This window comes from Acartia tonsa, chromosome 13 (genome assembly GCF_053477335.1).
Source record: "Acartia tonsa isolate MP-2025a chromosome 13, ASM5347733v1, whole genome shotgun sequence".
Classification (NCBI taxonomy): domain Eukaryota; kingdom Metazoa; phylum Arthropoda; class Copepoda; order Calanoida; family Acartiidae; genus Acartia; species Acartia tonsa.
In genome coordinates, this window is record NC_137272.1 from 26814730 (window position 1) to 26839392 (window position 24663).

Here is a 24663-nt window from a genome sequence, read left to right on the forward strand (position 1 = left end):
GTTTCTGCTGCTGCTATGTCAGGTGGGCGATATAAATATTTAGACAAAAACAAGATCAGCAACTCATTAATATGCATAGGTAAGACCTCCAGACAAAGGTCGTGCAATCACAGGGTTTTTAGTCTGCCTTATTACGGTGTATTTAGTCCTCTAGATTTAAGGACTTACAGAGAAGTGGGGTAAAAGGGGTGATTACCCTCCCCTCCTTTCGGATATTTCTGAATTTAAATAATATTTTACCTCCCCCCATACACATTTTGCAGATGAAGGAAGATGTCTATCATAACTATTTTCGGTTCGATTCGCCCCATCTCTTTATGCATTCCCCTTTGAACTGGATTTTTCTGGATTATCTATTCCAAAACTTGATAGCGATAAGGTGTTTATACAAGTGCGCCAATGTATTTTTTATGAAATTTTTAAAAAATGACATCTGTTTGGTTTTCCTTTGCAATTAAGCTTTTTTTAGGTACAGGGAAGGTTTTTAACTATTTTGGGAGAGCGTATCTCTACCCTCCCAATTTAAAATCACACCCCCAAATTTTTTTCTGAATATTTCTTATTAAAACTCAGTTAAAAAGTAGAAGGGCGGTTGACTTATCCCCCTCCCACCTTAAGAACACCTAGAGGCTTCTTGGGGGCGTCCGTTGCCCCTAGTCTTTCTTAAAATAAAAGCTATGTCTTGCATTTTTTTCAATTAGGTGTTTGATCACGAATTTCATATGGTAAAAATATTTTTCTTTTTTAATTGTTATCCTAATAAGATAAAAGTTATGCTTGAAAATTGTTTTAATAGCTATTATTATATGTTGCATTTTTAGATAAACGTGAGAATTGTGTTCAGAATTGCGTCAGAATTTGCGTCATTTGCGTCATTTCAATTTTCAGATTTTTATTACCCGTCATCATTTTGCAACCCCCATCCTAAATAAAAATATATTACCCCCCTTTATAGAGATTTTTACCCACCCCCTTCCTTTATCCGGGTTAACCCTACTGATATATTGAAAAGAATTGATGAAAGTTATAGAGTAGCTTCGGTGCTTAATATTAACTTCTAGGAAAATCTTTTAATCTTTTCTTTACAATGAAAACATATTTTGGGTACATCAACAAAGATAATGTCCAAAGTAGTGTCCAAAAAGTACCATTTCTGTAGCATAAAGTTATTGATTGAATAGTTTAGGTACTGCTAAATTGAACCAACCAATCATGGTTTGAAAAGAATTCTAAAAGATATCAAAAAGAAAGAAAGACAGTGCTTGAAAACTTAAGGTACCTGTATAAAATACTCTCCCCCTAAAAACGTTCAAGAAGCTTTATCTATAATACAGAAGTAGAACGATGTCTGTCTGTCTGTCTGTCTGTCTGTTTGTTTGTCTTCTGTTTGTTTGTCTGTCTGTTTGTTTGTAGCGAAGGATCTCGCTAACCGGTGAACCGATCGGGTTCTCCTTTACAGGGTAGCTTCTCATAGGTCCCGGGAATGTTCATATTTATTTTTTTACCATCTTATTTTAAATCTAAAATACGAAAATTTGGTTTGATTAAACCTCTTGGGGCCCAAGCCCCTAGAGGCTTGGGGTGAAGCCGCTAGTAAACTATAAAATCTCAATATTGAGTGCAGGGGGGGTGTAAATTATAAGTTGGAGGAGTAAAATCGCCCTAAAGCGCGATTAGAATTCTATTAATCTCCCCTCCCACAAAAAAAAAAACTTAAGGAGCAAAATTAATAATATTTTATCTTTAAAACATCAAAATACGATTTCTTTAAATAAAAACACAACTAATTACCTACCGTAAGTTTTGAATATTTAAGGGACAAACAAAACTAGGTTAAATTGAGGATTAGCTTCTCTTTAACTAACTTACATAATCTTTGTTCCAAGAGTTGGGTTGGTCCTCTATACATTCTATATTCTGTGATCCTTCCTGGATAGATAGATAGATAGATAGATAGATAGATAGATAGATAGATAGATAGATAGATAGATAGATAGATAGATAGATAGATAGATAGATAGATAGATAGATAGATAGATAGATAGATAGATAGATAGATAGATAGATAGATAGATAGATAGATAGATAGATAGATAGATAGATAGATAGATAGATAGATAGATAGATAGATAGATAGATAGATAGATAGATAGATAGATAGATAGATAGATAGATAGATAGATAGATATATAGATAGATAGATAGATAGATAGATAGATAGATAGATAGATAGATAGATAGATAGATAGATAGATAGATAGATAGATAGATAGATAGATAGATAGATAGATAGATAGATAGATAGATAGATAGATAGATAGATAGATAGATAGATAGATAGATAGATAGATAGATAGATAGATAGATAGATAGATAGATAGATAGATAGATAGATAGATAGATAGATAGATAGATAGATAGATAGATAGATAGATAGATAGATAGATAGATAGATAGATAGATAGATAGATAGATAGATAGATAGATAGATAGATAGATAAACACACAGACAGTGAGACAGATAGAACGAACAGACAGACAGACGGATAGATTATTTGATAGAGAGATAGCCTTTACTTTCAAATTATTTTTGTGATTCTATGATCCTATCTCCGATTTTACAGTTATATATTTTTTCTAAGAACTGTTTACTAGAGTATATAAAATTTATAATTTCATATACCCATCAAGAGATAAAAAGTACATTAACATTTTATTAACAAAACACTTTTACACATAGAAGAACATGATTTAGGGAGGTTTGAACTTAGAATAAACTTTAAAATTACTAAATATGCCTAAAATAAAATTTACTGTTTTTTTATTAAAAGTTTTAATATGAGAATTCCTGTAAATCTTATATTTCTATCTTTTTGCGAAAAGAAGAAAGTTTTTTTTTTATCTGTAGCCTAAGATTTCGATAACTACTAAAACGATTCAGTTCTACCTTTAGGGGAAGCTTCACATGGGTCACGGGATGTTTTCTATTTTTAAATGTAAACCTTAGATGGTATTGAGCTTTTTTCTGCCATTCCCTACACCTTCAAATATAAAGCCTCTAGATGCTAGTGGTGCATCCGCTAGTGGTAAGGTTTTGATTGTTTGAAGCAAAGTATCTTTAAGGTTATTGGGTTATTTATTTCTTGTAGAAGCTTGTAATAGTTTAAAGCTAATAACAATGCATTCCTTTATCGAGAGACTAGGGGCGCAGTGGCTAGTTTTCTATGATTTACTATTTTAAATAAAAAATAATATTATCGTGTGATAATAATAAATATAAGTGTTTGATGTATAATTTCCTATTCTCTCTCATATCAAATTACAAGGAAAATATACAAATATCGGTGCTTTCACACAAATGTATGTTGAGCATTAATACCCCCCCCCCCTTATTTGATAGATAAAATTAAAATAAGGTGGTTTTTTTTCCTTGCAGGGCTACCCTGTACCCACTGCAACCTAAATTTACTTTCTTCTAATTTTAAAATTATAGGGGGGGGGGATGGGTATTACAGTACTTAACATGGTACTTTTAGTGAAAGCGCCATAATTTTGTACATTCAATCAGGAACAGGGGAGATGGTTTGTTAGATTTTAATCAAAATATTGATTGTCATAGTAAAAATACGTACTAATAAACAAACTAAAAGGTTGAAATAAGACAGTTAAACTACAAATAAACAAACATAAACATAGAGACTATGCCTAATGACGGACAAACAGACAGACAACCAGACAGACCGAAAAACGGATAGACATATAAAAAGACATAAGCAAAGAAATTGAAACAGACAGTCATACACATAGATATTTACATAGAAAGAAAAAGAGACACATAAGAAATAAGAGACAAACATACAGACAGACAGACTGAATTATAGACAGATTGATTGATAATTAGACAGAAATGCAGATAGACATACAGAAACATACATATATAGACAAACATACAGACAGACAGACTGAATCACAGCCAGATTGATATAAAATTTTACAGAACAGAGAGACAGATAAAAAACTGACATAAATACAGACACACAGACAAAAATACAAACATACAATAAGACATTCAGACAGAAATTCAGACATACAACAAACCACACATAAAAATATATAGACAGACATAATGACATACTGATAAATAGCTCACCTTCATTAAATCAACAGATGGAAAATGTTCAAATTCAGGCATGGCGTCACCTTAAAAATGATAACTTTAATGCAGAGCGAGATGGGGAATATAATTGATTGTAAAATTTATAAATTCGTTCTGCCATTGGTTGGTTAGCTCAAACGTTCTTGTTGTAGAGTGGGTTCCTGTTTTGTATAATGTACAGAATTTTATACCAATAATATTATTTTACAAACGGAGAAATTTTGTGGGACTGGACAAAGTATCTCAAAAATCAGCCATGTGACAAAATAAAAATTAGGGATCATCCATCTCTTTTTTAGGGGTTTTCTTTCCCACTTCTCCTCTCATCTCCCTCATTTTTATGACGTCACATGGCTGAGTTTTGAGCCACTTTGTCCTAATACAATAAAAGAATGTGAAAGTTACACGACTAGAATACAATACTAGTCAAAAACCTGATAGTTATCTAAAGTTTAACAAAAAAATTTATTATTATTTATGTAAGTTTTAGTACTAAATATTGTTTAGATTTGAAGGTAAAATTATTGTAGTTAGATAACAATAACATCATCTAAATATTATTTTATCAAATAATTTTTTGGATTTTGGTGTCTAAATAGAAAAGTGTATTATTGGAAAATAGCATATTTTGTCAAATAACATTGTACATTTATCTTCTATAATACAAAGTAGAATGATGTCTGTCCGTCCGTCCCTTAAGATCTCGGTAACCACTGAACCGATTGGATTCTACTCTTCAGGGAATATACCTACTGATCCTGTGGTGGTTTTAGGCTATTTTCTTGGAGGTTGGGACACCTTCAAACCCCCCAAAAACAATAAATCCTCCCTCATTTTTTTAATTTTACGAATTCGCCATTTATTTGGGAAAAATTGCGACCCATTCGCAATTTTGTCGGTTGGGTAGGTAATAGAAGATGTAATTATTTCGATACTCACATCATGTTTTCCAGGCACGTACCTAATGTTTTTTTATTACCTCTTGGGGCAAAGCCCCTAGAGGCTGGTGGCGAAGCCGCTAGTGTTTTTATATAAAAGAACTATAATGATTGGCTGAGAAAGGTTTTTTGTTCCCATCAGACCTCTCTCTGTTATTAGATAAATAATTACTTGGATTATGCACCAGATTTTCATGTACTCTAATAAAGGGATATTTTTAGCTGGCTTAGATAACGATACCCCTAATCCACCCACTTTTTTTCATCCCTCCCATCCTACTGGATGAACAAATTGACTAATAAACAAAGTCCATATTAGCAACCTAAATTGACGACAAATCTTTCCCTGTAAATATATCCATGTGTATTTTATATCCATTCTCGCTCCTTATTAATTATGCATTTATACTAATTAGGTAATTTCCTATATATATGGAAAAGTCGTAGCTATATAAAAACTAACTTTGTCCTTCTGTCTGTTGATCTATGGGGAGAAAGTAGGAAAGAAGGGGAGAGTCTCCACCCCCTGTGCACGCCACTGATTTGGAGGCTTTCATTCTTACGATTACGTATTTATATTCTTGTTTTCTGTTCTAGGCGCAATAACAAAATTTACTATGTATCAAAAAGGCAGCATGCCTTAAAAAAGCACAATTATACCTGAAGCAATTTTTCTACTTTGTTTACATTTTGAAGTTTGTCTTGTATATGATTGACTTGGTCTACTAATATCAGATCCTGTAAAAAAGATAGAGGGTTTAGACAGGGATCCAAAAGGATAAGTCAATTGACGTACAGCCCCAATGATGATACACAAAATTACCCTTTATGTAGATTACAATAAGTGGTTCAAATTTATGGACACTCAACTTAATGAACCAAGGGGAAGAACGTCCAAGGGGGGAAGGTAAAGGGGTGAGAACCCCCCAAACGAATTTTGAGATGCCTACGGCACCCCCAAAATATTTTTCATTTTACCCCCCCCCCCCCATTTAAAATTTAACCCCCAAAATAAAATATCCCTAACAAAAAATTTTTGCCAACAGATTTCAGGGGGGTAAAGAATTCGCGCGCCATTTTACCCTCCCCCCAAATGAAAAAGCTTGGACGCCCCTGGAACCAACCAATCAGAATTCAATAAAGTCCCCAAAGTCAACAAATAAGGAAACGTTATTATAAAACTTTGGGGACTAGTGTAGAAAATAGCCCAATGTCCCCTCCCTCCTCCCTGGGGTTTATACAATAGTTTTGCTTAAAACCCACGGCTGTCGGCAAGGTGCTAGGTTCCAGTTTGGACCACACCGCAAATTAGAGAAATTTACAATAGTATCTTCTGTCGCTAAGTCTGGCGCGTGTCACTTACAAGTGGGTAGAGGTAATGGCCATTTACACATCCAGCAAATTTACAGTGGATGTGTAAGTTAATTGTTGTTTACAGCTGATTTTTACCTGAATTAAAACTAGAACCAGAATTTGCATAGGAGGAAGGTCTTTCAGCCGCATAATTCGCAGGACGCGACGTTGGCTTTAAGGTCACTGGGATTCTAAAAAATAACATGTGATAATTTAATAATTTTTTCGTCAGTATTAAGAAAACATCGAAATAATATGTCAATATTGCTTATCGATGAAGTTTCCCCCATAGTTTATTTGGAACACAATTAAATAATTGGAAAGAAATAATTTGTGCTAATAGAGTTTATGTTGAGTAAAGGTTCCTGTAAGTGTCCAAGAAATTGGTTTAAGTGGAAGCACCTGATAATTCCTTAATTAACTAATAGCAAAGCTACCCTATAAGTGTATAGGTAATTATTAAACTCATATACATAGAAACAAAAATAAATAATAATCCTAAAATTCTATCTAATATAATTTACTTTCAATTTAGAATTATATTAGGATTAATTTGAAAATATATCAAAATAAACATATAAGATCAGTGGATATTTGATAAAAAACATCTAATTTCTTTGTCATAAACAACTTTTGATATAAAACAAAGATGACAACATCCATAAGTAGCGAAGCAGAAAAACTGACAGAAGTTGAGTGGTCATAAAAAAGGAAAGAAAAATAAAAAAAAATAATAGGATAATAGAAAATCACAAAAATGTATTTTGTCTCATGAATCGGTGACTGATAGATTAGTGTTGGGTAATGTAAGCTTTTTAAGAAGGACTTCTTAATGGAAATGAACGGTCTATTTTAAATAGCAACCAATTCCACACTTAGCACTAAGAAAGGACTGGCAGACGGACAGACAGACAATGTAAAATTTAGAATGGCTTCACTGCCCAAAAAAAGACAGCAACCTCAATAAATTGAAATTAAAACTAGATAAAAAAATGATTTCTTACTTTAGTATAATCAAACTACTTAATCATTTTTAATAGACAAAGCCCAAATTGTGTTAAAATTGTGTCAAAAATAATCCGTGTGACATAATAAAAGGAGGGAGATGAGAGGAGAAGTGGGAAAGCAAACCCCTAAAAAAGAGATGGATAATCCCTCATTTTTATTACGTCACACGGATAATTTTAGACACAATTTGGGCTTTGTCTTTTTAATATAATGACCGTTAATATAGGACAATATCTTTATAAACAGTGCAGGAGTAACAAGCTGACCTATTTTAGATTACATTAAAGAACATTAAATTAAAGTAACAGGATGTCTCTCTGTGAGGATTCTCTTTGTAGCGAAGGATGTTTCTAGTGTTGAACTGATATGGTTCTCCTTTACAATAAAGCTCCTAGAGGCAGGGATTCCCCAATGTTAATACACAAAATTACCCCTTGTGTAGATTACAATTTGTGATTGAAATGTTTGAACACTCAACTTAATAAACCAACAAATTAAAATCCATAAAAGTCTCCAAAGTTGTTAATCCAAGGAAAGAGAAAATGTTGTTAAAAACTTTGGGGACTAGTGTAATAAATAGCCCATTTCCCCTCTCTTTCAAGAGGCCTCTATTTGAACAATCACTCTGAAGAACGTAGTAGAAACACCTTTTATAGAGTAGCTGCGCTACTAAACTCTAATTATACCTTGGTTTGTAGGATTGTGCTTGGTCATTGGAATTTGAGCTCGGCTTTAGTATACCTAAAACAAAAACAGATTTTTTTTATTTAAGGATTTAACCTCATCTAGAAACTTTTTTCAAGGTAAGGGGGGTGTTCTATCCTCCCCTATACATACTATAAACTAATAATATACAAACATCCAAGCAAAACAAATCAATTGTCTAGTTTTAAAAAGGTAAAAAAAGGTCAATTATCTTTTTAAACTATAAAATTAACAATCGATCCTTATTGATTAATATTGTAAAAGCAATTAATTCAAATAAATATCAAATTGGTGTGTTAAATTAACTATTACAAAAATTACGTCAGACGGTCTGATCTCAATTTAGATACCTAGAAATAATCAAACATTAATAAACTTTACTTCTAGATTTTCATATTAGAGGGTTTAAGAAAAACATTTTTTTAAATAATGTTAATTTTGTTGTTTGTTTATTTGCTTATCTTTTATAATAATATTTCCCTTTTTATAGATGTTTTATATATCTGATTTTTGGGGCAGGTAAAGCAACTATTTGAGCATCGGTGAATAATAGGCTATAGCCAAATACATGATCAAAGATAAATCAAAAGAAGAACTTTATTGAATAAATCATTGGCGTTCAGAAGGGATGTTGGTATGGTGCCCTTTTACCTTCCAGTCATGTTTAGCTTAGGATTATACAAAGAAAAAGTAAATAAAAAAATCTTAAAAGTATATTAGATTACTCCCCTCCCCCTCCATAACCTTTTAATGTATGTCTGGTAAGCCGAGCGTTCTCGGCCCACGGGGTAACGAGTTCGGATTCAACGAGCCCTAGCCTTTAATTATTCTACCAAACAAACAAGCAGGAATCAATCATACAGAAATTATATATTTAAACTGAATAATATTTACAAGTTATGTTTACTATATATATACAACAGATTATAACAATGGTTAGGTTTGAAGGGGGTGTGGGACGCTAGGGCTTAGCTCCCGGCGGTAGACAGGCTGTGGGGGCAGCGGTGGTAAAAGGGGAGGCAACGCCTCCCGGTTATATAAGCGCGTGAGGGACGCGTGATAGTTGCATGTTTGAGTCCCCTCCCCACATTTAGGCAGGCCAGTTTGACCGCTGGGTTGCGGGGTCAACAGCGGTCATGAGATAGATGGTGATATAATAAGATTAGTGCAGGGGGTTTGTTATCATAAGTCACAGCGAAGCAACTCTGTAAACGGCCTGTCCGTCTGGGTGTCGTATTACCACAACCTCCCCTTCAAGGGTTGCGTGGCTCCTGAGCCACCAGGCCTTGAACCTGGGGATACAACAGCCTATGCCTGCGCAGGACAGGCAGTTCTTGGGGCACAGCTCGATGGAGGACAGCTCGGGCTACACAGGCTCCCTGGGACACTCGTTGCTCGGTCTGACTGTGGTTGGTTATCAGCATTGTCAGCTCCTGGTTGGCTTCTAAGCGTGGGTTGGCGACGGCCAAGCCCCGCCGCTGGAAATTTTGCCTCGTCTGCAGGATTAGCTCTGCCTCGGCTGGTAACTGGACACGGAGGCCTAGGCAGACTCTGGTGGTCCCTAAGGGGGGAATGACGATGGCAAAGGGCGCATAGAACTCCATGGGGGCGCCTGCTTGATTCAGGTTGCTTGGTCTCCTAGCTCCTACCCGGATGGGGATGGCTGTCATCAGCAGGGGGCACATGGCTTCAGCTTCATCTTCTGGGGCGGCCTCTTCCATCGCAGTGGCTGGTTCTTCTCCTACAGGCTCGCTGCTGGCTGGCAGGTTCTCCATGTCCGCGTCAGGATTCCAGATGGCATCCCTGGGTGGCTCTGGAGCGGGCGGCGGCGGCGGTGGTTCGTTGGGCTGCTCCTGCAGGTTCTCCTCTACTGGGTCACGGTCCTGGCCGCTAGGCTGTGGGGCGGCTGCGGCTGGCTGGTGCACTGGGAGCTGTCCTGGGTCGCTAGCTGCGGGCGCCGCCGCTCCAACTGGCAGCTCGGTGGCATCCTCGTCGCCGTCCATATCAACTTGGATGTCTGCTGGGATCTGGTGGGCAGTCACATCTCCAGTGTATTTGCGCAGTCGGCCTACATGCGCGGTAACTTCTGAGATCCTGGCTACTGGAGAGGCAGGTTTGATGACATAATGGACTTCTGTAGCTTTCCTCACTACTTTCCAGGGGCCAGTCCATCTCTTGGTAATCTTGGCTGCCTTCCCTGGCACCAGGCGGGGGGCCAGGTACCAGACCAAGTCTCCAACCTCATACTTGGCCGTGCCTTCGTAAGCTGCCGCGCTCCTCAGGATGGCTCCCTCCTCCTTCTGCTGGATGGCATCATACACTGCATAGTAGCGCTGCAAGAGAGCTTGGACGTTGGCTGGAACTGAAGCATACTCGGTCTCTGGCAGCCGTAGTACCATGTCCACCGGAAGTTTGGCCTCTCTCCCAAAGAAGGCCAGGAACGGGGTCACGCCAGTGGATCTGCAGGCCTTGGTGTTGTATGCGAAGGCGATGGCAGGCAGGTGGGGCTCCCAGTTGTTATCGTCTCTGTCAAGGAACAGGCGCATGCCTGTGTTGAGCGTCCTATGAAACCTCTCCACTCGGTTGGACTGCGGGTTGTAGGGTGGTGGATGTGTCAGGCCAATCTCAAGCCTGGAGGCCAGTTCCTGGAATACCTGGCCGGTAAATTCCATTCCATTGTCGGAATGGATCTTCAGGGGGCATCCGAACGTGGCCAGGTGGCGGTGCAACAGGGCTTCAGCCACCGTGAGGGTGCGCTTGTTGGGGATGGCGTAGAGGCTGACAAACCGGCTGAACCCATCTTGGCAGGTGAGGATGTAGCGGTTCCCAGCTGGGGTCTCTGGCAATGGCCCCACCAGGTCGATGAATAGGACTTGCTGTGGATACCCCTGGCGGGAGGGCACGTGGATCCCCTGCTTCAGTCTCTCCTTGGTAACTTTCTGGACACACTCAGGGCAAGTTTGTACCATCAGACGGATGTCACGGGCCAGGTTGGGCCACCAGAAGTGCATGGCAACGCGGGCGATAGTCGCGTCCATCCCAAAGTGCCCAGCCATGGGGGTCCCATGGGCTAGAAAGAACGCGTCCTGCTGGAGGGCCGAAGGCAGCAGGTATCTTGTCCTCTCCCCTGTCAGAGTCTGGTCGGTGGTGGTGAGGCAGCCATGCTCGTCAAGCCCCAGGGCTGGGAAGCGGCTGGCGTACTGCTGCTCGTCTCGTTCCTTGCCACGCAGCTCAGCCTTAGTTGGGGCTTTGCCATCAGCCACCCATTGGCGGACACGGAGCAGAAGGGGGTCCTGTGTCTGGGCCTCCAATACTCTAGCTGGATCCAGTCGGGCGGCAGGGGGCCGGCTAGCTGCGGACTCCCCTAGCTGGCAAAGGTTGTGGATATACTCAGCCTGCTCTGCTAATTCTTCGGCGCTAGCCGTTGGCATGTTGGCATCTTCCCGGCGGCTGAGGGCGTCGGCGTTGGTATTCTGGGTGCCAGGCCTGTGGCAGACGGTAAAGTCTAAGGCCGCTAGCTCCTCCTGCCAGCGGGCCACCATCCCTGTGGATGTGTTCAGTGATTTCATCTGTAGTAAGGCTGAGGAATCGGTGTTGATCTGGAAGCTGCGGTAGGACAAGATGCCGTGGAATTTTCGGATCCCATACATAATGGCGGCCATCTCTCCCTTCCAGGACGGGTAGCGCGTCTCAGGGTCGGTTGTCTTGCGCCCCACGGCGGCAATCAGCCTCTCCTTGCCATCCTGACATTGACTCAGTATGGCAGAGATGGCGCGGCTGCTGAAGTCTGTGGTGAGCTGGAACACCGCTGGCAAATCAAACCTGGGCGGCGCTCGGATGGGGGCCTTGCGGAACTTGTCCTTGAGTTGCAGCAGCTGGGCTTCCATCTCAGGCGTCCAGGTTAGGGTCTTGGCCGTCTTCTGCCGATTCATCTCGTAGGTGAGGTCTGCATACTCTGGGATGAACAGGCGGTAGTATCCAAAGAACCCCAGCAGCGCCAGCAAATCCTTGGGGGTGCTGGGGGCTCGCCAGTCCAGGATACGGTCAATATAGTCCTCCTGCATGGCTATCCCCTCACGGCTGAGGGTGTGGCCCAGATAATCCACCTTGGATCGGAACAGCTTGGTCTTGGCTGGCTTGAGGCGGATCCCTCCCCTGCGGTGGGCTTCCAAGACCTCTCGGAGCCTGGCCAGGTGGGCCCAGGTATCCTGGTGGAAGGTCAGGACGTTGTCAAGGTATGACTGGAGGTTGGCTGTGCCTAGTGGGTTTAGGACCCCTGCAATAAACCTGGAATAGACAGACGGTGCCGTAGCCAGGCCAAAGGGCATCCTTTTCCATTGATACAAGCCCCTGGGGGTGGTGAAGGCGGTGCAGGGCCGGCTGTCCTCGGACACACGGATGGTGTAGTATGCGGCCACCGCGTCTAAAGCACTGTAGACACGGTGCCCGCCAGCTCGTTCCACCAACTGCTGGATCCTAGGCAGGGGGTAGCTGTCCAGTTCCAGGCACTTGTTGAGGGCTCTGTAGTCGACGGCCCAGCGGGTGCTCCCGTCCTTCTTCTTGATGGGCACCAGGGGGCTGCTCCAGGCGGAGTCTGACGGCTCTATAACTCCCTCCTGTAGCCAGGTGTCCAGTTGTTTCTCCAGTTCAGCCTCTTGCCGCGGGTTCAGATCCCTAAATCTCTGGCGGATCGGCTGGGTCCCCGGCTTGAGGCGCAGCTGCAACTCAACCACATCTGTGCAGCCGGGGGTAGAATTGGAGAAGACGTGCCTGTATTCTGACAACATAGTCCAGACCTCCTTCTTGAGCAAGGGGTCCTTGCGTAGGAACTCATTGTCTTCCATCTCCAGGGCCTCCCACAACTCCTGCATTTCTGGAGGCTCAGCAGGTTCTTGGAACGAGTGGAGACGCGGGGGAGGCGTATCAGAGACCTCTAGAATGTCAGGTTTGACCAGCTCCCCAGCCACTGGGAGGCCAGCATCCAGCAAGAGGGGCATCTCCCCTTCATTGACCACCAGTACTCTAAACACAGTGGCGGAGCCAGGCCTGTGGGCATACAGGCCCTCTGGGATAACAAGATCCTCCCCAAACCTCTGTTCTGGGGCAGCTAGTTGGATGGCATCCTTGGTGCGATGGCCTACTAGCTCAACAGGGACCGCCATGACCCCGCGGCCAGGCAGGACCACCCGCTTGGCTGTGCGGAGCTGGGGTGGCTGGCCATCAGTTGGGGTGACAGCGCTTAGCCTATACGTGGCTGGTGCGGGGTCAGCTTTGGCTCCGGGACCCACCGGCCGCGACTTGACGGGCTCGGCTTCTGGAGGGGCTGACGTGTCGGAGCCAGGTGTGGCTCCGAGGGCGTCCGGCCACGATTTGACGGGCTCGGCGCTGGGAGAGGCCAAAGTGCTGGGTCCAGCTTTGGCTCCGTGGGCGTCCGGCCGCGACTTGACGGGCTCGGCGCTCGGAGAGGCTGAGGTAGCGGAGCCATGCATGGTTCCGGAGGCAGCCGGCCACGACTTGACGGGCACGGCGCCGGGAGAGGCTGAGGCCTGAGAGTTGAGTGTGGCTCCGGATACATCAGACCGCGACTTGACGGGTCTGGACTCGGGCTTGGCTGGTGGACTGGCTGGAGGTCCCAGGTAGAGGGGGCCAGGTGGACACGGCTGGCCGTTGATAAAGGTGTCGGCGGAGAAGATTGGTTCTGGAGGGCTGGCAATCTCAGGGAACGTTGTTGGCAGGCTCTCCCTCGGCACCTTGGGCACTGGGGGGCAACCCCATGGCTAGCAGGTTAGCTCCCTTGTGTGCGTTGAGCTCAGCGTCCACCCAGTGTGTGCCTTTCTCAACCACACGCGGCTGCTCAGGCAGGGGGCCTGGCAGAGGCCCCTCATAACTTAGCTCTCTCTCGGCTGTCTCCCGGTCAATGGGGACGCCACGGAGTGGGATAAACTCCCCACGCACCCACAAGCAAGGTGGTTGCATGTCGAAACAGAGCCTAGTTCCGAACTCCTTGAGAAAATACCCTCCTAGGTTCAGAGGGTGTGAGAGGTTCCGGACCACAGTCACGTGGTATAGATGGAGTATAAGGGTGTGTGAAACTGCCATATATAACTCTTTTAACTTTCCTATTACCTGGAGGGGCTGGCCTTCCTCATTAGCAGTCAGGATTTGGGTGTTGTCCGGAATCAACATGCGTTGCACGCCCATCGCGTGCATGAGGTGCTCAGAAATTACAGCAGACCCTGGTACAGGGTTGCCAGAATCAATCATGGCATCAACCTGTACATGCTGGGCAGGGTCAGGAGTAGGAAACCTCACCCTGACATGGCAGGGGAAGTGGAGGTCCTGCCCTTGAGACAAGGGGGCCTCTCGTTCGGCTGGGGTTGGCAGAAACTTCGGTGGTGGCCGAACCGCAGCTATGGTGGTATCGCTTACCATGGTGGCTTAGGCTGTAGCTTCGAATCACTAGAGCTTATTAATTATCACTGGGTCAACAATTTTATATTTATTTTTATCACTTGGTTGACATTTATACACACTTATGTGTTGTTATCACTAGGAGCTCTAGGTGTGATTCTGGAAGCACTGGCAGCAGGGAATGTCCGTCCTGCAAGGTTCAGAGGGGTGACGGCGGTAGGGAATGACCCGTCCTACAGCGCCGCTGGTTCGAATCCCGAAAATGGCGGCAGGGAATGGCCCGTCCTGCAGCGCCTCGGGTTCGAATCCTGGGAGGCAGCGGCAGGGAATGTCCCGTCCTGCCGTGCCTGTGGCTCAAAATCTGCTATCCGTCGCAGTGGTAGGGCTTACTTGTGTGCTGAAGCTTCGCAGCCACACATTGCCTTCTTAGGGAGACCAGCACCCAGCTGTCTGTCTCGTAGGTTTGGCCTGGGTGTCCTGGGGCTTGTCCCAGCTACACTTGCCAATTTAGTTCTGTAGCCGTCTGAGCTAAATTATCCGATTGCCGTGGCTGCGCACCTAGCGCTACTCCTACACGGCACGGAAAAAGCGTCTTAACTGGCGCTTTTAGCAGGCTAAATCTGCTTGCCGTAGGCCAGAGGCCCACATATTGCGTTCAAAATGATGGAAATTCGACCTAAAAAGGCCGTCTCACGGGTCAGTTGGCGGCTGATTGTCCCCTTACTTGCCAAAGGGTCCAATCAGAGGTAGAATAGGCTAGTTTCTGTAAGGCTCGATTGAAACACGCTGACACCAAGTTCTGGTAAGCCGAGCGTTCTCGGCCCACGGGGTAACGAGTTCGGATTCAACGAGCCCTAGCCTTTAATTATTCTACCAAACAAACAAGCAGGAATCAATCATACAGAAATTATATATTTAAACTGAATAATATTTACAAGTTATGTTTACTATATATATACAACAGATTATAACAATGGTTAGGTTTGAAGGGGGTGTGGGACGCTAGGGCTTAGCTCCCGGCGGTAGACAGGCTGTGGGGGCAGCGGTGGTAAAAGGGGAGGCAACGCCTCCCGGTTATATAAGCGCGTGAGGGACGCGTGATAGTTGCATGTTTGAGTCCCCTCCCCACATTTAGGCAGGCCAGTTTGACCGCTGGGTTGCGGGGTCAACAGCGGTCATGAGATAGATGGTGATATAATAAGATTAGTGCAGGGGGTTTGTTATCATAAGTCACAGCGAAGCAACTCTGTAAACGGCCTGTCCGTCTGGGTGTCGTATTACCACATATGCATTTTACAAAAACAAATTTATAAATGCCTAATATAAACTAATTTTCTCGTATTAATTCGAATCCGGTGGATAGGAACCGGTTCTCATCCATACGAAAAAAACTATGTCTAGCATCGTATTATATCCAGCTTTCTACGAATATAAAAATGTACAATCAAAAGATTAAAACCAGTTTTTTTAACCCGTGCCTTCGGCACCTGGGGGCTAAAAAACTGGTTTTATTCTTATAATTGTACATTCTATATCCGCGGAAAGCCGTTTATAATACGATGCGAGAAATAACTATTATTGATTATTATTTTTTCGATTGATAATTATCGGTATATAATTACTTGGATATATTGATAGGGGAAAATTTATCGCCAATTTAGGTTGGTAATATAGACCTCATTTTTTTGGTTAGTTCGTCCCTCCAGTATGAGGGGAGGGGGTGGGTGGGGGTTTATCGTTATTTTGGCCAACTAGAAGTATGACTTTATTAGACTACATGAAAATCCATTAATTATATATTGATTTAAATAATTATGGTCTGTTTTAATTCCAAGAACTGTAAATGTTCAAGTATGGTATTTTGAAAACCTCTTATACATGTTATCCTACTATATAAAGTAACAAGTTTTTTGTCTGAAGCTTAAGATCTCATTAAATACTGAGCTGATTAGTTATTCAATTTTAGGTAAACTTCACATAGATCCTCTGATGGTTTTAGGCTATTTCATTTTTATATTTAAGTCTTTGGATTGCTTTAAGCTATTTTTACAACACCTTTCCTTTTAATACAGATCCCCCTAGATGCTATGGGTGCAACCGCTAGTATTGTACATAGATAAAAAAAAAAAGTTGTATGTTCAATGTTCATCAGAATATGGATTTGTAATACCAGGAATTAATTAAACAATCATTATTTATTCATAAATCATTTTCAGAAAAATAGTTATATAAAACAATATTAAAGTAACTGGATGTTAGTATTTGTGTGTGTGTTGCAAAGGATCACGCTAACCGCTGATTTGATATATTTCTTCTTTACAGTCCTAATTTATAAATAATTTATGGAAGGGTACCACCAACTTCAAGAGAAATCACCCCAAGAAAATAATTAACCACACTGCTAAAATTTCTCTAATTAAAACTAAAATTAATTTGACCATCATTTTAAACTCTCGACGGTGCTTAAAAGAATTGCACTCTGCTATATGTCGGTTTAGTGGTGGGTTTTAATCCCATCATAAATTAATATCTTGTGTATCGGTTTCATTCAATTTTTATGTCCCTTTGTATCAATGCAGGAATAAGGTATAACCTACAAGCGAAATAAATTTCAAATAATTATTGGGGGGCAGATGGAAAGGTCGTCCGTTTTACTATGCGTTGCCCCCCCCCCCCCCCCCAACGACAGCTGAAAAACACGTATATGTTTCGTGATTTTATTCCGAATTGATTTTGTTGATAGTATAAGCTGATAGCAATGGTATTTCTTTTCGTCATTATGTACATTGTACAATATGTAAATATTAGAGAATATATAATTTGTTCATTGTTTGTTAATAAGATTTAAGGCAAATTATGTATTATTATGTATTAGTATTTCCGTAGAATAAGTAATGCTATGACATAAACATATGAAATTAACATAAACAAGGACAATTATGTTATGGAGAAGACGACCTTTTCTTAATTCGCTATTACTGAGACTTTTTACTTCAAAGATATTTCATAGATAAATATCTAACTTTTTCAAGTGCTTGATATTTTTAGTAGCGAAGCTACACTATAATATTAAATGCCCGTCCGTCTGCTCGTCAGACACGGAAAGGGGGAAAAGTGATTTTCTCGGCTCTTATTCAAGATAGACAGCTAAAATTTTTATGAAGATTCCTATGACATATACCCATCTAATATATACATTGTTTTGTCCATCTGTTTATTTGGGATGCTAGATCGATAACAATTTTTTTTAGTTTTAATGATTTTAAAGGTTGCGTGATTTCTTTATTTTATCAAGTTTAATGTTTATTGTATGACATGGCTCTATAGTAAATTTTTTCTCGATTTCAATCATAATTTTTGAGCTTCGCTACTTATGGATGTTGTCATCCTTGTTTATAAAAAATCCGAATTTAATATATTAACACAATTATTTAGTCATAACTGCATTGGGATGTCATTACGTCGATGTTAAACCAGCATTGAACACTTTCATGCAAAGTCGACAAAGAAATGTAGAATAATTTCGATAAAAATAATGGCATTTTTAATCTAATTCCTTTTATTCGTTGAATGTCAACAAAAGTTTCCATTTTTGAAGTGGGACCTTTTGTAAAATACATGATAACCGGTTCAGGACCAATATAAAACTTTACCTGTATAATATGAATCATTAGGTATATTCTGGCTTCCAGGAGTCCTGTCTCCAGATCCATCCAACTAAAATAGAATAAAAGTTAGCTAAGTCATTTCAAAAGCGAAGCTTTTTTTATAAATTGGTCGGTCCGTCCGTAAATCGACCCCTCCCCCAATTTAAATTTTAGTTTTATAATGAAACAGAAATATTAAAAAATCAGTGGGATTAAATTTTTTTCTGGGGACGATTTTTAAGAGGGTGGTGGTACCATCTCTCTAAAAAAGTTATAAACCTTCCCAGAACCTAGGAGAAGCTGCAATGTAAAGGGTAACCATAACGGTTCAGAGATTAGTTATATTCTTCGGTACAGACAGACATACTAAGAAAAAGACTGACATCCTGTTGCTTTTAAATAAGGAATACCTTTTGAATTTCATGGCACTGTTCAAGAAGATGTATTTTTCCTCCCATATACTTCTCAGCAAAACTCTAAACAAAAACATTAAATGTTAAAATCTTCAAATCAATAATAGTTATTTCTGGGTTAAGATGGATCAATAGCTTTTAAAACAATAGTTATTTCTCGCATCGTATTATAAACAGCTTTCCACGGATATAAAATGTACAAATATAAGACTAAAACCAGTTGTTTTAGCCCCGAGATGCCGAAGGCATGGGCTAAAAATGATTGTATATTCTGAAATTCGTAGAAAACTGAATATTATACGATGCTAGGCATAATTTTTTAATATGGCTGAGAACCGGCTCTAATCCACCGGATATTAATCATTATTTATTTTATGCTAAATTTTAATAATCCCAAACCCACGCTTTTATATTAAACTATTTACCTATTTTTAAATTAGTCATAGGTCACGTTTTTGCTTTCAAAATTGACCAATAAAAAACGGTTAACACAATGGATATATAATATACGTGGATATTAGGACAAGGGGAAAATTGTTGTTTGGGTTGCTAACATGGACAACATTTATTAGTCATTTCGCTCATCCATGGTAGGGTAGGATGGGATAAAGGGTGTGGGTCGTTATTTGAGCAAGATCAGGTTTGCCTCTATTAGAGAACATGATAATCTGGTATAAGATCCAGGTAATAATAAATCCATTGTAAACACGCATTTTTTAAAATGAATGTTTAACCTTTACACTAATTTTCCAATGTTTTAGAAAAAATTAAAAGATAAAATTGATAATTCACTAGCTATAAGCTAGCATATTAATACAATGTAATAATCTTAGTTTTTGAAAAATGATATATCATTTTCTTTATTTAGCAACATTTTATAGTTCTACAAATTTCTTTATTTTTACTTATCTTTTAATATGTAAATTAAATTAATATGATTTATGTCATTTAGACTGAAGAGGGTGCAATGTCCACCAAAATATATTTCAATAAACAATAACTAAGAAGTATCAAAGACTTTTTCACTCAGTGAATTTATGATATATTTTAATTTAATATATTATACAGTTTGACTTAAAAATAGCATTTGATCATCATTTTACAAAATGAGCCATGTGACGTCATAAAGGGGAGAGATTAAAGGAAAAGTGGGAAAGGAAACCCCTTTTTAAAAAAGATGAATATATTGACGTCACACGGCTCATTTTGTCGAGTCTCTCTGAACTGGCAGGCCTTATCCCTAATATTCACTTTTCTGAGGGGCTCTTATAAATTCACTAAACCTAAATTATCAGAAATATTTTTTTTCTCTAAGCTTATTTTGTCCATGTGAAGGAAAATTCAATTCCCCAAAAAAACAAATTATTGATCCTCCCCCCCCCCCCACCCCCCCTTAATTTTACCTGATAATATATTGAAGGTGGTGAATCAAATTCCGGGGTAAACCTAAAGCAAAAATAATAATTAAACAAAGACTTATAGAGTAGCTGCTCTAAGGTAAAAAAGTAGTAGTACGTCGTTTCTCTGTCTGTACTAAAAGATGTAATCATTGGACTAAAAGGGAAGGTTTTTCACTATATTGGGTTAGGATATCTTCTTCATCCCAAGAGAAATCACCCGTAGAATATAAAAATTATCCCCCCCCCCCCTAAGGACGAAACCGCCTGTAGTTTATTAAGCAAACCCCTCATAAAGAACATGTATGTTTTGTCTTTCTTTATTAAAAAAAATCTTGGAGTGTGAGGGAAACGTTAGTCTTTGGCGAAAAAAAAAGAAAATCATTGACAGAAGGACTTAAAGAGTAGCTGCGCTACCAAAAAATACCTCAAAACGCTGGGTGATCCGTTTGATTGACAAGCCAGCTCTAATTGGGATTGAAAATCCTAACAATTCAAATCAGATTTTATCAGGGAGGGGGGAGGGAGGGAGAAGACAGTGGACTATAAATTATGATGACCACGTTTGCTTAATCTTGATTGGGTTGTGCTATAAAAATGGGGTATTCCTATCCATTTTTTTGTTTAGGAATATCATTCTCATTTAAACAAAAGCTCATTTTTATGCTAAAATGTGGTTTAATTTTGGTTTTTAACTTTAATTTTTTTCTCCGAGGTAGTTATGCTTTCTTTTAGTAATTAATAAAAATTTAAAAATCTTCCAAAAAAATTTCAAATCTTCAAAAAAAATTCAAAAATCTTCAAAAAAAAATTCAAAAATCTTCTAAAACTTTTTTCTTAGATTTTCATATAAATATGACTGTATAGACATGGGAACTTCAGTTGTGCGAGGCTTGTGGTGCAGAACTAAGATTCTGTTCACTGGTTGCCATGCTCGGGGAAGAAAATGACTACCTCGGGGAGAAAAAAAGAATATTTACATCCACTATTTAAGGGGTCGTTTAAGTGAGAATGTAAATTCTCATAAATAGATGTGTAGTTCATTAATTTATATCTAATGTCTTATCCCTTAGGATCCCTGCATTTTTACGCAGGAAAAAGTAATTTTACTGTGTTTTGGACTAGAAGCTGTAGTTATCTGCTAAAACTATGTAATAACTACCGAAAAAATGTACCTATTGCTACTAAGTCAGTCAAATGAAATAAATACAATTTAAATTATTAATAAAACTCAAATTTATATACTTAGGACTTTTCCATTTTTCCAATTTGATTTTTAATTGGATTAGGAATTTAAAAGTTTCAATTGACAAAGCAGTATAAAAAATATAAATAAATTTAAAATTTTTGACCTATCTATTCATGAAATTTAACAAATATTTAAGTTTAGAAGAAAAAAAAATTGTAATAGATATTATTGCATCGTATGATAGACAGCTTTCCGCGGGTAGTAAAATGAAACAATGACTTACAGACATAATTAAACATAGTAATGCTTTGTGTTTTAAAGCGAAGCTTTTCTATAATTAGGGTCGGTCCGTACGTCCGTCCGTTAGATTTAGCTCTTTTCGTTAATTTAAACAGGTTAGAATTGTCCTATCGATTTCAATTGCATGCTGATTCCTATAACAGTTAGGTAAGACTTAGAAAGTGCAGCAACTCTATAATCGTCGCTAGAAAGTCCGTACGTCCATTTAAAACAAGCTGATTTTTTACTTTTTTGGCAACAAATTTTTGAATGTTTAAATCATCCTATTCATCTGATTTTTTGAAGACTGATTCCTATTACTACAAGTGTTAATGTTCGTTTGTCCTTTCATTTCAGATCTTCGCTTTTATGAGTGTTGTCATCCTTGTTTTATATTAAATAACACTTTTATCTAAATTCCACAATTCTATAAAAACAATAAATATATTGATAGGTATTTCAAACTTTAAAATATTAATATTGGTTTTGAACTTTTGAAAATATTTTGCCTATTTTAAACAAACTTTTTTTGAATATAATCCTTTAAGTTTAGCTCTTAGACACAGTGGCGTGCACAGTGATTCACCAGGGGGATGTGAAACCATTAGGGGGTAAAAAAAAAGAAAAAAAAGAATTCCTTCCTAAATTAAAGTTGAGTGTTGACACCCCTCTACAATTCCTACTACACCTCTCTGGTAAGATATGTTTGCGGATTTCTAATTAAGATCTTATGGCTAAACCTGCATGTTCTTGTCAAAAAAAATCTGGTATTATCCTCTTAGGAAATTTTTCTCAAAATTTGACAATTTTTATACCCCCCCCCCCCCCCAGAAAACGGCCCCCTGGCCTGCCTAGCCGCGGGCGCTCGGCCCCCTAGCCTGCCTAGCCGCGGGCGCTCGGCCCCCCTAGCCATATAACCTAACCTAGCCTAATAAAAATGTCGGGGGGGGTATAAAAATTGAAAAAATTGAAGATAAAAATTCCTAAGAGGATAACGCCAAAAATCCTTTATTTCATTTACGGATTATTAAATGCTACTCTGAAGTCAAGCTGTATGATTTGATGAAATATATAAATTAAATTGTGTTATTTTCTGATGGAGATACGGAAAGTGTCATGTGTGACGTCATAAAAATACGTCCAAATGGAAGGATGAGAGGAGAACTGGGAAAGGATCTCCCCAAAAAAGTGATTGATTTAGAGGTATTTTTATGACGTCACGCATGACACTTTTCGTATCTCCTTTTCTAATACCCTATAAAAAGTTGACAGCTATTATTGTATTACACAACTGAAACAGGTATTTTTACTCTAATCTATTTTTGACCATTGAAATCATTGCAACCCCCCCCCCCCTTCCTCAATTTACCCGTATTTTGTTACTTTACTCCGTCCAATTCTGGGGCAATGCAATCAACCTAGGGTGAAAATATAAAAATAGATTATCTTCTGTCCCATTATGATTGCCTATTAAATAGTAAACAAAAGTTATAGAGTCCTTGATTTCATTTTTATTGCAATAAAAATCTGATTTAGTTCCTTATAGTCAGCAAAGGTCTGTGGTGCTCTAAAAAAAACAAGAATTAAACAAATAAAAATATTAGTTTTCTAACTTAGTATAACCTAAACCACTGTTATTTAAAATAAGAAGGAATTAATCTTTAAATAATAGTAAAAGTATCTCTGTGTGTCTGTACCAAAGTATCTCGCTAACCGCTGAACCAATATGGTTTTCTTTTACATTGTAGCATTTTTTTTTGGGGGGGGGGGCAGTTACTTTTATTTTTAAAACTAGAATAAAAACGGGGGGTTTAAATTCAATCCACCATCTCAAGGTACCTCTGTGTCGTAGCCACAAGTCAAAAATATTCTATCAAATTTAAATAAACAAGCTATTACCTTTTAGACTTCCAGATACAAAGTCTGCCCATAATACTAGGGACAGGTAGACCTTCTCTATCATGACGTAGTCCCCCATACACTTCCTCTAACTAGGATAGATAGATAGATAAATAGATAGATACATAGTCTGCCCATTATACTAGGGACAGGTAGACCTTCTCTATCATGACGTAGTCCCCCATACACTTCCTCTAACTAGGATAGATAGATAGATAGATAGATAGATAGATAGATAGATAGATCATAAACAGTTCAGTATACTGTAACACAGCAAAAGTATAGAATTTAGACTTTGTAGATCAAGAATTATTAGCAATCCATTAGTGATGAACGAGCCGTCATTTTTAAAGACAGTTAGACGGATTACGGACAATTCCTAATTATGGATTAGTTGCGATGCTAGTAAAATACTTACGTTAGCTTCATAATCTGATTTTGTTGCATAGCCGCCCTCACTGTCTGAGGTCAGGTAGAATGGGTGGAAGGTGCCATCCAAATCTGTCCCCAGGCCTCCCTAAATAGAGAAATACATCTTTTGATATAAAAAATAAGTAAATAGATCAATATAGATAATATATAGATAGATCATTTGATAGATAACAGATAGATTTGATGGAATAAATAAACAAATAAATAGATAGATAAATAGATAGATGCTAATCATAAATTTTTAGAAACCGGTTCTAATCCAGCGGATATTATTCGGTTGTGAAGTTATACATTAAAAATTATTTATAGGTTGATAGTTAAATAGGTAAGTAAATATCACATAAATCAATTAATAATATTAATTGATTGATAATACTTTCAGTGAAACTTAGTATTGGTTTCATGCTGTGATCTTCAGCCGCGCGTCAGTCGTCTGTAAGCCTCAAGTAAATCAACCTTTTTACAATTTAAAAATTTTGCTTGAAGTCTAAACCTGCGCAACTTCCGAGCACTGGTTTTATGCAAGCAACTTCCACGGAAGTCAATTCTATTCAGGGTTTAAGAGAATCAGATCATTCATTTCTAGATAAGTTAAAAATAAATATTTAATTTACGATTTGTTTGAATATTATTTTGCTAATTTATATTTTAATGCAAATATAAAACAAGAATGGTTACGACCATTATTAAATAAAAATTAAAAAGAAAATCTTTTGCATTTTTTGTTTAGCGAGTCTATTTTTAGTAGCGAAGCTACTCTATAATTCACTTTGTCCGTCAGTCAGTCCGTCCGTCCGTCCGTAACGCTATTGGGGAAATGGGATTTTCTCAGCTCC

At 39.3% G+C, this 24663-nt stretch overlaps 1 protein-coding gene across 1 annotated transcript in view; it reads right to left on the bottom strand.

Annotated features, from left to right (window-relative positions):
- Positions 1-24663, bottom strand: part of LOC145335233 (protein Skeletor, isoforms B/C-like) — a 111557-nt gene that overhangs the window by 8328 nt on the left and 78566 nt on the right. Inside the window, exons 25-36 of the mRNA XM_080180967.1 lie at positions 23814-23912; positions 23396-23487; positions 23034-23063; positions 20456-20512; positions 20035-20077; positions 18629-18694; positions 18225-18288; positions 8142-8196; positions 6544-6638; positions 5755-5832; positions 4151-4200; positions 1870-1929 (exon numbers count right to left, since the gene is read on the bottom strand). Of these exons, the coding sequence (XP_080037093.1) occupies positions 1870-1929; positions 4151-4200; positions 5755-5832; positions 6544-6638; positions 8142-8196; positions 18225-18288; positions 18629-18694; positions 20035-20077; positions 20456-20512; positions 23034-23063; positions 23396-23487; positions 23814-23912 (789 nt within the window). The remainder of the gene's footprint in view (positions 1-1869; positions 1930-4150; positions 4201-5754; positions 5833-6543; positions 6639-8141; positions 8197-18224; positions 18289-18628; positions 18695-20034; positions 20078-20455; positions 20513-23033; positions 23064-23395; positions 23488-23813; positions 23913-24663) is intronic.